Here is a 15196-nt window from a genome sequence, read left to right on the forward strand (position 1 = left end):
GGAACCCATTACTATTCAAATTACAAATTTGTTACTTATTATCAGGTGGATGGCAGGCCCGTTTGCTACTCCAATCTACTAAGAGAGTTTCTTCTCAGGAATCTAAAGAATCTCGGGTAACACAGGTGCCGCTAAGCGGTTTTAGGTTCTTCTCTAAACAAGTGCTCCCCAGTGCTTCTCCACGTTTCGCTTCTTCGTTAGGCAAGAAGTTCTGATTACAAAAGATTGTTTACTATTTGTGACGATTCCTATGTGATGTTACATTGTGGTTTTACAGTAAAGCCTTTATTGCACTGCCTTAATTGTAACGTAACTAATAATTATCCAATATCCATATAAAACAACTTAGATATGCAATTTGCATAATGAAACTTTGTATATTAAGCGAAACTACAAACGATTTTGTTTATTTATACAGATGTTCTACGAAGAAATAAAATTTAATTTGAATACCTACAATTATGTCTTTGTAATTACATTTTATTATATTGTTACGATGCGCTTTCGCCAATACAGCTGCTATAATCGTATCGTGAGGTCATGTTTTGTTCATAATTTGCAATTTGCACAAATAATATTAATGTTTAAATTTTTTGTCAACATTTTTAATGTTCAAGCGCGATGCTATATAAAACAGAGAAAAATGATTTTTTTATTAGTTAATTGATTTTTTTTTACCTTGGGACTGACGAAACCGATTTCGTCTGGACTTTTACTAATAAATTAAAAATTGAGATTGAAAATTTTAAGCGGAGTGTCAATAGCAGCATTAAATATAAATTAAATTTCTGCATATAAATGAATCTAATATAGTAGTTAACCAGAACGTAACAGTGCGAGCCACTTTAGTTTTCTTAGTACTTAGATCAAGAAAGATAGATACGGCCTTTGACCAAAACATGGATGGCTTAATTAAACCTAATCGCTACTTTTAACATAACATTGTCATTAAAGAAAAAAGTTGACATAGAACTCTTAACAAAATCACTTGTTTAAGTGAGTTACACAGCGAACGCTATGCCTCAATGAGGCGAGGGTTTATCTAACAATTTATTTGGTCTGAGCTTCAATAAACACCATTAAATTTTAATGGAGGAAAAATTATGTTTGGGCACACACGAAAGTCGTTCCAAATATTTGCGTATCATATAGACTAGACTTTGAATGTGACTTGTAGGTCGAATCGGTTAAACTATTTTCATAAAGAACTTCAGTACAAATTATCAAAGGCCACAATCTTTAGCAAGGACGTTAAGCTTGTATATTTCGAAAACCATATGACCTTGTGAAAGCAAGATGAATAGAGGTAAAATGTCGTTTCTATTATAATTTATGAAGATAGCTTTTAAACAGGTTTATTTATAACTGACAATTTACAAGACATAAATAAAATTGCACTTGTAAATTATCTATTATAGAAATTAGCGTTCACGTCGACTAAAAGGTAACCTCAGACAGATCTCCAATGTTATCTGAAGTTGATAATAGTTGTTGGTGACCAACAGAAATTCAAGTATGACGTTATTGTTTTTGGATTTAGTGACAATGTCCATAAGTACCTATCTCGGGTGTATTCGGTACTAGCCACAAATAGACGACCTAACCGTTCCTGGCACATTGTCGGTGTTTTTTTGCGCGAATTATGCGTCTATATTTGTGCGCGGCGTTTATATGCTTACTCGTTATTGTTCGGCAAGTTATTCAGCGAATTATTCGTGTATACCTAACCGTTGTATAGAGAAAAGTCACTCACCATCGTACCCAATGGGTTCAGTCTCGTGTAGCTTGAAGGTGAACGGGATGTGTACCCTCTGCATCAGCAGCCGCGGGGGTTGCATCCGCGCTGCCCACGTGTCCTGCCGACCCTCACCCACTATGCCTATCACCTCCATGTTCCTGAGGACAAAGAACCGTCGATAAATATATACATACATTATTTTTTATAATATAGGAGTAGCAGACGAGCATGCAGTCCATCTGATGGTAAGTGGCTACTGCCGCCCATAGACATTTGTAATTAACCCCACATAGGATTAGATATTCCTACCTGTCGATCAGAGGCGCCGCTACTCCTAAAGACTAAGCTGGAACGCTTCGGAAAAGTATGTCTCCCTTACCACACCCTTCAAACCAGAACACAGCAGCGTTTAATACTGCCGTTATGAGGCAGAAATAGGTGTATACAATACTTAATATATGCAATACTTGCAACTTATTTACTGTCCGAAATAGCTTTTATATCACGGCGTGCGTAAATGGACGTTTTACGCACGCTTCGCGTGCGCAAAACCCCCATTTCCGACCCCGTAATATAAAATTTTATACAACACGCGGACGAAAAATGTTTTTCTGACTCGTGTGATTGCAGTCCTCGCCTGCGGCTCGGCCTGCAAACTCACACTTGTCAGAAAAAAATTTTTCGTCCTCGTATTGTAATGTACTATTTCTTATAAGATTGGAGTAAAGTTTGCGTTCCAAATACCATCCCTCACTGCCGCCCAACGACATCTGTGACCAACACAATGTAAAACTCGTTCTATTTAAAGCCAATCACAGTTACGATACCACTGCTGAGGACATGAAACTCCGCCGGCATCCAAATCATTCCATCAAAATGATTTGTTTCACACTAGAAATGATAGTGGAATGTCTATTATATGAGGGCCAATCGACGTCATTCGCATTTAGATGCGAAAACTGTTAAGAGTATTTTATTAAGTGCTACATAATAATATGTATCTAATTATTCGTATTTTTCTAAATTTCTGTTATTAAATTGCGTCAAAGAATAGGTTTATTTTTCTTTAAGTTGTCTCTAAGACCTTTAACTTGACAAGTTAAATCTGCCATACATTTTACGTAACAGTTTCCCAACTTGGTTGCAAAAACAGCAAAATATTCTCGTACGTCTTAAAAGAATACTCTTGCATAGTTCCCAACATAGACTCTCAGAAGCCTTTGAAAACGACCCCTTTCTTTTTACATTCGCGCGTAAAACAGTTGACACGGCTTTGAACTGTAAGGGGAAACTTAAAGAATACTGCGCGGGGTCATAAAATATTCAAAACAGTCGCCTAGTGACGTCGCCGACTGATGTACAAGGTTGATTTTCAGTCGCATTCAAGTTATTCAGACTTTTAAATTTGATTTTTTTACTAACTTTTTAAACTTGCTCTGTTAATTCGTATGTAGGTATAGGCCGCTCCAAACTGCTAGTCCGCTCTGAAGTTGTTGCGAGCAGGTGTAGTCATACAATTTGCTATGGCGACGCGAGTCATTTCTATATTCAGAGCGGACTATATGTATGGTAAGGGACAAATCTTGCAAGGGAGTTAATCAGTTAATCTAACCGATTGGACTAAAGTTTTGGTTTGAATAACAATGCCTGGTTAATTTTGTGACGTCATTCTTAATCCAATATGGCGTTCGCCTAAACACGACGGACCAATTACTTTTTATGCACCCCACGATATGGGTATCAAATAAAGGGTTTTTCTGAGAAGAATACGAAAATCTTGTTTTTTTTTAAGTTTTTTTTTATATTCATTTTATTTCTTTTTACTCCTATCAAAAAATAAATATTGATGCTATACTGCGTAGGTGTCGTGAAGTTATTAATAAATTATATATTTATGGACCAACATTAGAGCTATTCACGATATTATGTTGGTTTATTGCCAAGAAACTAACAAAATTGGGACCCAATAAGCGGTGTTTTGATCAACTTATGAATAAATTTCAATTCACATTTTCTTAATCTCAAACAAAACAAGAATTTTATTAAGAAATTATTTTTATAGCGGGAAGAACCAAATATCTTGGTATTCTCTCTCGAGTTGGTATCATTATAACTAGATACTTGCCATTTAATATGCTCATGTTCATCTATACATACAAATAAAATTGGAGTATGATTGGATGAATATACATACGGTACATATACCAAAATAACATTTTTTACAATTTTGGTCTGTCTGTTTGTTCTGGCTAATTTCTGAAATGGCTGAACCGATTTTGACGAGACTTTTATTGGCAGGTAGCTGATGTAATAAGGAATAACTTAGGCTGCTTTTAGAACTAGCTGTGCGCCGCGATTACACCCGCGTTATTTCTTATTAACGCGAGTGAAACCGCGGGCTACAGCAGGTAATAAAATATATTTCAAATGATTATATTTTTGGATATACATTGATATTGGATCTCATAGATATTTGTTATCAATTCCAGATATGATCGAAGTTGAAGTCAACCGCCGTATTGCTGTCCATGAGGACTAGCTAGGAATATCTCGTATAAGACTTTCCTGTACCACAACCTTCAAACCAAAACACAGCAGCGTTAAAATGTTGCTATAAAAATACTAGTGCACAATGAAATAGGTATTTAATATTTATACAATATTGTGAATCACGTGACCGTTATTAACGCCACGATAATCTTAATTAAATGTATAATTAAAAACGATTGTGTAATTATTTCATCATGCATGTTTCATACAATATTAATAAAGTTGCATTAAGTATCAATTTCGTTGTAAATTGGCCGTGAACTGAGGGTCAAAGGTGTCTTAATTAACCCATTCAATATTTTAAGTATGTTTTATATTATAAGCCTAAATAACAAAAATACAGGCGTTTTGTATTATCATATTCTCATACTTGTACTTAATATTTTTTGTTTCCCATTAACACAATGAAATAAGAGTTCATTAATCGCTAAGACCCATAGTAGAAATCTAAATTCATTATTTACTTATATACATAACCGAGAATCAAATCTGGACTCTGCGGTCCGGTCGATATAGGAACCGATATTATTTTTAAGATTTTATACCGGATATTAGATTTAAGAAATGATAACTAAGGTTCTAGAAGCACGGAGCGTAGTTTCATAAATAACGTATAATTATGCGAATAAAGGAAGTTTTGAAAATAACCCCTTAATGAAATTTAATAGGGGTGAAAGTTTGTCGTTTATAAAATTTCTGTATGTATGTATTTTGCATTAATGAACCAATTTTGACACAACATTTAGATGAATAGACATGAATAGAATTATGGTGTTATTTTATTCTTACCAGACGTGCTAAATTGCTATACGATCTTAATAATAACAATAATTTAAAAAAATGTATGAAAAAAGCGAACATCACTCAATCGACACAACGAAGAAGTAGATCATTCTTGGATTTACATAATAATAATAATACATAACATGATATTACATGATAGTAGCAAATTAGAAGCTTACCTAGAAATGAGGATAATTGATGTGATAATAGTGAACTAAATCGAGAAATAATTGAACTTAAATCAGAATTACACACAGTCCATCAAGATATAAATAATATTACGTATGCCAGTGGTAGTCAACCTGTCGATAGCGAGGATAAATTCCCTCGATCGAGGCATGACAAAGAAAAATTTGGCGACCTTATTTTCGTCGACAATTCCCAGAGATGTCAATTTTAGATTTTTTTACCGACTGAAATTCCTTGGCAGGCAGCGAAATGCATTTGCAATTGATCGATCACGTAGTCTAATTAGTAAATAGTACGGATACAATAAAGTTGGCTACCCCTGACGCCTATAAATCTTACAATTTTCCTATACCAAAGAACTATAAGTTCGAAGGTCGTTTCTTATAAGTATATTTTTGAAAATGTTGAACTTTTCCAGCTCGAGTCTAGCAAGCCGCAACGTTGACGTCTCATCTCGACTGAAGGGTTCTTCTCGCCACCGAGAGCCCTACATGTCGGCAAAATGTTAATGTGGAGGCTAAAAATATCCCACATTCAATATTATTTTTTATAGCAAACATTTTTATTACTGAACGAATGGATCTTAAAACTATTTCAGAAAGGTTAAGTTAAGATTTAGTTTATGTATTTAATTTAAATTTAAGTTACCGTTTAGTGTACTTACTTCAAACTTATTTTACATTAATCAATCTTACTTTAATAGCAAACTTTTTCATCAGTACGAATCTTAAGTGTTTCAAAGAAGTTTAGTATAAATTCGATTAAAGTTTATGTTAGCATTTAGCTTACTCCAAACTTAGTTAATCAAAAGTTCTTCCACGGGATTAATTGGAATGAATCGTGCAAATGTGTTTTGAACAAGTGGGAATGCAATATTTTTTAAATTTAAATCTTTGGATTAAAATGTTTTAGTTGTAATCGAAATTCGAATATTTCTTAATAAGAGTTCATGTATATGTCCAGAACTCCAGAATACTACAAACATAATATGTCAGATGGATGCCATAGCAGACACAGTATTTTCTTATACAATTCACTATTTAAAAACATAATGTTTGTATTTATCATAAGGGACATCGGTTGTCTGTCAAAATAAAAAAAAAAATCTAGTCTACCTCGTTCTACACATTTAATGTCTGTAGATATAAGGACTGCCTTATAATGCCATAGATTAGTAAAAATTACTCACTCCTAACTAGAAAATGTGCCCAGTTTTGAGGATTGAAATACTTGCGTAAAAAAGTTTTGCCACGTCTCCGTGCTAAAATATCCCTAAAATATTTGAAATAATTATTTATTTATTATGTAAATTCATGTAAATTACGCAGTATTAGTTATTTATTCGTAAATTTTCTCTAAAAATGTTTTTATTTGTCAAGAATTCAAAAAAAGAACTAACGATAATAAGCCATTTGTGGGTTCATTCAATTTCAAGGCGGCGAAGTATCTTTACTAATCTATGTATAGTGCATATACTTGTAATTATGCATTTTAAAATAAAAACATACTACTCACATAAAAACTTAATTGGCATGCTACATAATTTGCGTGAATATGATCTTCACTTCAACATAAAACCAATTTCGTAAATTAATTCAATGTCAAATGGAAATATAAAATACAAACTAGAAGCAGAAACATAATATGTTCTCTACATACATCTACTTCTTTTAGAATATAAGCAGATCTGAATTTTTCTATACTAATATTATAAAGAGGAAACCTTTGTGTTTGTTTGATTGTAATAAATAGACTCAAAAACTACTGGACCGGTTTTAAAAATTCTTTCACCATTCGAAAGCTACATTATCCACGAGTAACATAGGCTATATCTTATATGAAATATATTTGATAAATAGATTTTGAGGCGGTACAAAGTTTGCCGGGTCAGCTAGTACATTATAAACTAGTGATTGCTTAGTGGTTAGAAATTTGAAGGGTCCAAGCTTCATATACTAGGCATACCTCGGACTTAATGTTATGTGTATATTAGAAATTATACTATTTCCATTTCTTTATTTTTTCAATGACACATCAACGCCCATGTAATTTTGTGTTGTTTATATTAAAATGTCATACAGATAATACTGTACTCCATGAACAGGTAGTGATGTGCTACACATATTGTACATTTTGTACAAATTTATTAAGTATAATATTATATTACATATACTTATAATATTATATTTCATTCCAAGATGTTACACATATAAATTTTTGATTGATAATGCCTACTTCTTTAAAATTTTCAAAGCTGTTGTAAAATAAGTAGGTACTCGACAATGAAACGAAATAATTATTACAACAGGTAATCTTTATTTATTTATTTTAATAAAAAAATTATGAATTGTCACTGTCACTTGATGAGCTCTCCTCAACATTTATTATAAGTTATTGATATCATTGCTTATTTGGTCACAACACTACAAAGAACTGTCATCGAGAAAATAAAGAAATGGAAATACATAGTATAAATATCACTTGCTTAATGATGCCAAAGACATTCTCTTAACTCTTTTCTCTAGTTTGTATGATGTTTACCAATGTGCATTTGGCTAGCGCGGTGGATTACAGCCTAAAATCTTAGGAAACCCACTGTACTCATTAAAGGCCATTATACATAAAAACAAGGTCTTCAATGTAGAAATTAGTAATATTAACAAATATTATAATTGACATATTGATATGATAATGGCTTAACAAAGATAAACAAACAATAAATAAACAATGAAAAAAAACATAACAATTATATTGATACGTTTATTAAACATTAAAACAACAAGTACTAAAATAAACTGTAAAAGGTTTAATTTAAATGATAATTCACATTTTTTTCTATGATAAAAACTCATGAACTTAAAATGGTAATTTATAAGAAGCCATAAATGCTGGAAAAATGTGGTAATAGGGCGAAGAAACCAATGCTTAACAAAGTGTGTAAGATGATGATGATGATGAAATAGCAATTAGATTAGAATTATTTCTTTGATGTATAACAAAGAAAATTAAGTAATATTATTACCAACATAATGTGATTACAATGTTATCAATTAAAATACCTGTAATATTATTGATAGCGGTGTTATGTAATAAAGACAATGAAACTTTGTCTGATAATTGAAGCTAATGGAACACCAAACAGGAAATATTATACAGTTAATATGCTATTAAATGTTTAATTAATAGTTAACAATAATAATGTTATTAATAGCTCAAGTTGATACAAGACTAATAATAATTAGTTAACACCTAAAACACTGAATGATTCTAGTAACTCTTTCATTATTAGAAAGTTAAAAGTTTTTATTTTACTTTTTAAGATTGATGCCTAAGTCATTATGATGTTACTAGAGAAAACAACTCTTATATAAAATTTTGCAGTAAAAATAAAAAATCAAGAGGTGTAGGTTTAATTTTTATTTCAGTTCAATTGGTATTTCAGTCACATCAGAATTTTAGCGATTATTATATCAATGGTGAAGAAAAACATTTTATATGGTAAGGACAACATAATGTCAGACAGTTCTATATGATATCCTCATAGATGTGTGAAGTGTGCTAATGAAGATTTAGCCAGAATGGTAGCACATGTGTTCCCCCGGTCACAATACAAGAATATCCGTGACCAAACATATAAAAACAATATGTTTACTGGCATAACAGCTTCCCCACTTCTCATTATTGTTTAAAAGCCTTTTTTATACTTATAAGTAAATAGTGCCCGGTGAGGCCACCTGGTTAGTTGGCCACTGCTTTTAAGAACATGCAATGTCAAGGTACTGTCTAATGTATTATCAGCACTGTGGGATGGTCCTACATAGTATCAGATCATTCTTGAGGTAAATAGAGTTGTTCCTTAAGTACAGACTAAGTAACATAATTTATCTGAATGCCTAGAGTTTACTAAGACAAAGTGAAGTTACTGACCCTGAAAAATCTTTAAGCAAATATCTATAAATAATAGTACATAAAAATGAGGAAAATAATTACCTGTTCACAAACTTTAGATAGATCAAAAACACTCTCCACTTTAATGAAAATAGTTGCTGTTAGCTGCAGAATTTCCATGATACTTTTCATAAATGTAGCCAACATTTATTTCAAGACCACTTAAAATAGTAAGCCACATCATTTCTTTTTTCCATAAAAACAGTTAGAGAAACGACTGAGTATTATCTATAAATTATCTATTTATAACAATAACACTACGTGGGCAGTGCGGCTGTGCCACTTTTGTCACACGACCTGACATAATATGGTAATTGAAATCTTTCTCTTACCTTAAAAGTATGACTAGCATTATGAAGAGCGCTATGAGAGCCGCAATCATCACGAAAATGTTCATCAGTTCTGCCATTGTCATAAGATTACCAGACCCCATTTTGCTTCGAAACGTGTTTATCACACAACAAAAACAAAACACGAGAAAGTACGGGAAAAGTTCGCTATCACCATCAGTTCACTTCACACACACCGCACCGAATTCCCATCACTAATACACGCATTGCCGAATGTTATTTCGCGAATGCGGCTATTTCGTCAAAATATCGACGGTCTTGCTCAATTTTACGCAATTACACCGAGATACTGTCACTTTAGCCTTGCGAATAACTAATGAAAAGGTGTTTTCGTTAGACGTATGGTCACAACAAAAACATAATCATTGATCGACTAAAATAGCCGTCACACCGTACCGTTCGAATTATTTTGACAGAGTGAAAATGAAAATTGAATGATCGGAACGAGCCATGATGGCTGGGTTGCTATATGTGAAACGTTCAAATTTCCCACGTTGCTATAAAATACGATTATTTATTTAAGTCAATTAATTTATAAATGAGGTAATTTGTAACATTTAATGATTAATAATTGTATGATATTATCCAAACAAATTTTTGTGTGTTAGTTAGCGTTATTTAAAATAGTATTTGTATGTTAAGCTCGATCTTTGCTTGTTCCGTATGACCAAAAGTAAACTGTAAAATAATAAAATACCACTTAATAAAATACCTAATTATTTTAAATCTTTATGCAAGTAATAATGACACATTATTATATTTCTTCTTTTATTTTACAATTTTCCTTTGGAATACTTATGAACTCACTATTTTGTGTAATAGACAGGGCAGATTTAACTTAGTCAACATTTTATAGCGGCCATGAAAAGTAATGTAACTTTACCTACTTTACTTTACTTTACTTGTATGTATATTACGAATATACAGGGTAAATTTGGCGCGAATAAGCAGATATGCATAGCAGATAAGCAGGGATGGCATAAGGATTCTATATTTATTATACTTTCGGAATTGGCTATCTATTCTAGTTGAAAAAATAGTAGACGTCAAATACCTTAAAATTGTTCTCATGTATTGAGCATTTTATAATTCGTATTATTTTGTATTTTCATATTTCATACATTAAGCCTACCAATTTTCAAGAATTAATCCACAAGTTTCATAAGTGGCCGCGCTGTGTCTTGACAATATAAAAATTTTCCCAATCTCCTTTACTTTGGACATACCCAATACAACCACTCAGTTGTCAAACGCAATAAGGTCTTTAGAACATTCCGAAGTTATATTTATAGCATCTAGTTTCCCATTATATTTGGTATATTTTACAAGGCTGGCAACATTAACCTAAAGGGACCTTCATAAACAGGGGCAAACGCACCGAGACAGAGCAAGAGAGATAACAAACATGACATATAATCGTACGGAAATTGCGCAAGTAAGAAAGAGATACAAGATTCTGCTTTGTCACACCTTCCTTATCTCCTGAGTTCTGTCTGAGTGCATTATAAGTACATGTGTAAGAACAATTTTCTTTTTGTTGACATCTTTTGTCTCTGAGCCAGTCTGAGCTATATGTGGCCACACAATAAATACACACTTCATGAAATATTTTTTGTTTTGTTATATTACTTAGCTAGTCTCGGTTAAGTGTGAACCAAAATTAACAAAATTAATCTTATAGTCTTTACTGGACACTGCAATCCTTAACTTATTATCCTGAGTTATTACCTATAACCTAATTCGGTCATTATTTTTGCCACAAACGTGTGAGTTATGGTACTTTCTTCTAAAGTATTCCTCGAGCTTTTTTGAAGGTGGTAGAACCCTTTGTGGTTCGACTCCGGCGGCACCACCGCCACACCTATTTCTACCTAATAACCAGAGCTGGATTAACCCTGTATGGGCCTGTAGGCAATACAATTTTCGGGCTCCTTTTCTTTACCTACTCTGACTGACTAAATAATGTTTTTTTTTCCTTCTACCCACATTCCTGAATACAATTCCCGATATAGGCATGGATGACGTCCTAAGGGCGGGTTCAGACATACGCAGGCTCTATGCGTGCTCAACGCGGGTTTGGCTGCGTGTTAGTACGGAGTCTGCAGTGGGCCCCTGTCAATCCTGGGCCCCTAGGCCTACTCTGCCTTAAGGTTAATCCGGCTCTGCTAATAACTGCAGTGTTAGGTGCTGCTGTGTTCCGGTTTGAAGTGTGTGGTAAGGGACAAAGACTTTTCCGAGGCATTCCAGCTTAGTCCTCAGGGGTAGCGGCGCATCTGTGGCCGACCTCAGGTAGGAATATCTAATCCTATCTGGGGTTTATTACAGATTTCCATGGGCGGCAGTAGCCACTTACCATCAGGTGGACTGCATGCTCGTCTGCTACTCTTATAATATAAAAATAAAAAAATAAAAAAAGAGCTCTGAGGCTCTTGAACAAAAATGTAGAGAGAGCACTTTTAACCGGTGATACATTGACGATTCCTCTGACGTCGCAAATCCTCATGCGAAATTTATTTCAGATAATGGGTAGCCCGAGTCTGCCTTATCTTGTCTAGGTGGACCTACATAATAGAGTAGATGCCTAAAATATATTTGGGTATTTTGTGAAATGCCCAATTATTATAATTATGTACTTATTGAAAACGGGTATTGAAGTTAATAAACTATAAGTAACTCTGAAGATCGAAAGGTCACTGAAAATATTTTTCATAATCAATTGTTTTTTTTTTCAAAAACCCATAGCAGTGATCATACTTTAAAATTGATCCTTTCAATCATTGCTAATTTATAATGTAACATGTAACGACTTTGGCGGTAATATCCCCAACCCTTTTTTCGCCATACGCCAATTGTAATTAACTGCTGTTTTCAAATTAGAAGGACGTGGTAAGGCGTCTGTTAAAACGTAACATGTTCCTTAAATTAGTCCTTAAGATGAACCTTCAGCGGTAAGATAAGTAGTGCTCCTGTTCTGTCCCTGAGGACTAAGCTGGAACGCCTCGGAAGAGTATGTCTCCCTTACCACACCCTTCAAACCAGAACACAGCAGCGCTTAACGCTGTTGTTATAAGGAAGAAATAGGTGTGGCGGTGGTGCCGTCGGATTCGAACCACAAAGGGTTCTACCACCTTCATCTTCACCTTTACATACTAATGTTTCATCATTAGCCGGTATCAGCCACTGCTCTGCATCAGACGTAGGACTTTTTGAATTATATTGAAACTATGGAGGCTTATCACATGTACTCGTATCTATCTAAAAGACAAAGATAGATTTAACACCCACCTGTAATATTAAAACAACTCTGTCCTCTATATTTGCATGAAAGTCGCGACACATTAATATGACTGGCAGATTTAAAGCACAAACAGAACTTTTAATTTTACTTGTTTATACATTTAGATCGTTAAATATAACGTGATGATGGTATACTAGGGCAAGGTGAACTTGTTAAGTAACAGTTTGGTATTTTAAAAAGTAGTCATTACATTATATTTTTTGTATTAGGGGAATTATATATTGTAGATTTTTATTTTATGCGTACAGATAGATGTGCTGTACCCTTCAAGACTATATTTGAGAGACATAGATAGGTATTTTAAGCATTTATCCCTGTAGTTCCCGGACAAGAATAGGGCTACGGTATCCCTTGCCTGTCGTAAGAGGCGACTAAAAGGGGGCTTCTGGGGTCGTGGGTGGCAAGAGTGGGAGCTCGAACCGCCCGGCCAACGGTCCCGGGAAGGCCGGCGGTTTGTGTGGTCGCATACCGTCGTACGCACCAGACGGTGCGTTCGAAGCTCACCTGGGCGGAGCCCGACGGGGCAATGCTCTAAGAGGTCCCCGGTTGAGTTCCTTTGGAGATCCCGGAGTCCTCTACGTATCGCTGAGGACGGCCACCGGGGGGGTTTTAGTGCGGTAAGAGTCCCACATAACCTTGTGTTGCTCCCACGGCATCGGGTACCTTTTGAAGGTATCCCCCTCGTGAACAAAAAAAAAAGTATTTTGAGCATTAGATATAGCCTGTCTTTACCATTTTCATAGCAAAACCAAATAATGTTATATTACTGTTCTAAGGGAGAAACATATGATTTAAATAATTATAATTTTAAAATAAAACAAGGATATTTTGTGGCACGAAGTTCTCTTTAGGAACTAGACGTCCCGGAAAATCCGAAACGGCTGGCAACCCCAGAAGGGAATGGAACCCTCGCTATGATAACCCCTTATCGAATATAAAGTTTATTTGATTTATGAAATCACATTTTTTGTTTCTGTGTAACGTCGACGACTATTGATTATACGGCAGGTAGGAATAAGTACGAGTATACTCAATGCCACGGTACGAGTCGGATGGTTTATATCGTACCTACTTTATTATAATAAATACATTGTTTTGGGATTTTCCTTCAATATTAATACTTACTGGACTTTCCCATAGAAGACATTCGCGTAATGCTTAGTATTCTGAAATTGTTATTTGCATATGTACTTAAGATATAAAATAAAATTATGTTTTATAATTTGTAACGGTAAGCAGTTCTTGCATTTCATTAATGATCTGCATGCCGACTGCCTTGCATCGTCGTGAACAAATTACCTATTGTCATTAGATTAGGCAATAGTCTCAACCGCGTTAGCCAAGTACGAATTGGAAGACTTCACACACTTTTGATAACTTTTTGACGTGACAACGTCTTATAATTCGATGGAGCCGGCTACACGCACCAAAAAACATGACTCATGCGGCGTTACCTCGCTCTGAGGCGTTCCATTTGAGGCTAGAAGTGCAAGCGAGAGCGCGGAACGAGCGACAAAGAGGCACAATCGGTCTCCGCGTTCGGCAGCGTTCAACACCTGTTAACTTGATCAATTCCGTTGTGATTTCCATTTACCTCCTTCTCTTTATCAAACAAATAAAATATTTTTTTTGTTTTGAACAATGCAACCATTCCATCAGTATTTTCTTATGACGTTGTCACGTTCAATTATTGTCAGTAAACCCACATAGATAACCGATTTTTTTTTCAAAAAACTTTCAGGCGTTTTCCTACACTACATCCTTGTAGTCAAATGTTTTTCTTTACCGTTATACTGAGCAAGTGTTAATTATTTTTACATACATAAATATGAGAGATCAAAGCATGGTTATGATATAATATGGGTAGTGACAACTTAAAAGAAGGATAAAATATTTAAATTTTTCGCTGCGTTTGACTCGAAGGACCTAGAATATGGTATCCAAGAGCATAATAAATTAGTAACAACTGCATGAATCGTACAAAATACCAAAGATGGAAGTCATCAATTCATCTTCAGACCATTGCTGTAACCCTATTGAGCATTGTGAAGGTTTTAGGACCACCATAATGACCAAGAGCGAATTGGTAGATAGGTAACTATTTCGCAATCGTGTGCTACAAATTTTCATGGAATTGAAATTCCCCCCATTTATCAACTACTAAATTGTAAACATTTACTATAGAAGTTATCTACTTAACTATTATTGTCACATCGTAAAACTGACGCCTCTAAATTTACGATCCCCGTCTGTTTCATTCACGAATTTTGTGTAGTGAAATAGTGCGACATTAATCGTACCTACTATACATCTCTAGAAAACTTTCTTGCGGTTATATTC

At 34.3% G+C, this 15196-nt stretch overlaps 1 protein-coding gene across 1 annotated transcript in view; it reads right to left on the bottom strand.

Moving 5' to 3' along the window:
• The window catches only part of LOC140742651 (cell growth regulator with RING finger domain protein 1), a 41947-nt gene extending 31953 nt beyond the window's left edge, over nucleotides 1-9994 (bottom strand). The window contains exons 1-2 of the mRNA XM_073073601.1: nucleotides 9541-9994; nucleotides 1754-1896 (exon numbers count right to left, since the gene is read on the bottom strand). Of these exons, the coding sequence (XP_072929702.1) occupies nucleotides 1754-1896; nucleotides 9541-9641 (244 nt within the window). The 5' untranslated portion in view covers nucleotides 9642-9994. The remainder of the gene's footprint in view (nucleotides 1-1753; nucleotides 1897-9540) is intronic.
• Nucleotides 9995-15196: the final 5202 nt, after the last annotated feature.

This window comes from Epargyreus clarus, unplaced genomic scaffold (assembly GCF_041222505.1).
Source record: "Epargyreus clarus isolate Ecla_fem2 unplaced genomic scaffold, WU_Ecla_fem_2.2 ptg000006l, whole genome shotgun sequence".
In the NCBI taxonomy this organism is placed as follows: Eukaryota; Metazoa; Arthropoda; class Insecta; order Lepidoptera; family Hesperiidae; genus Epargyreus; species Epargyreus clarus.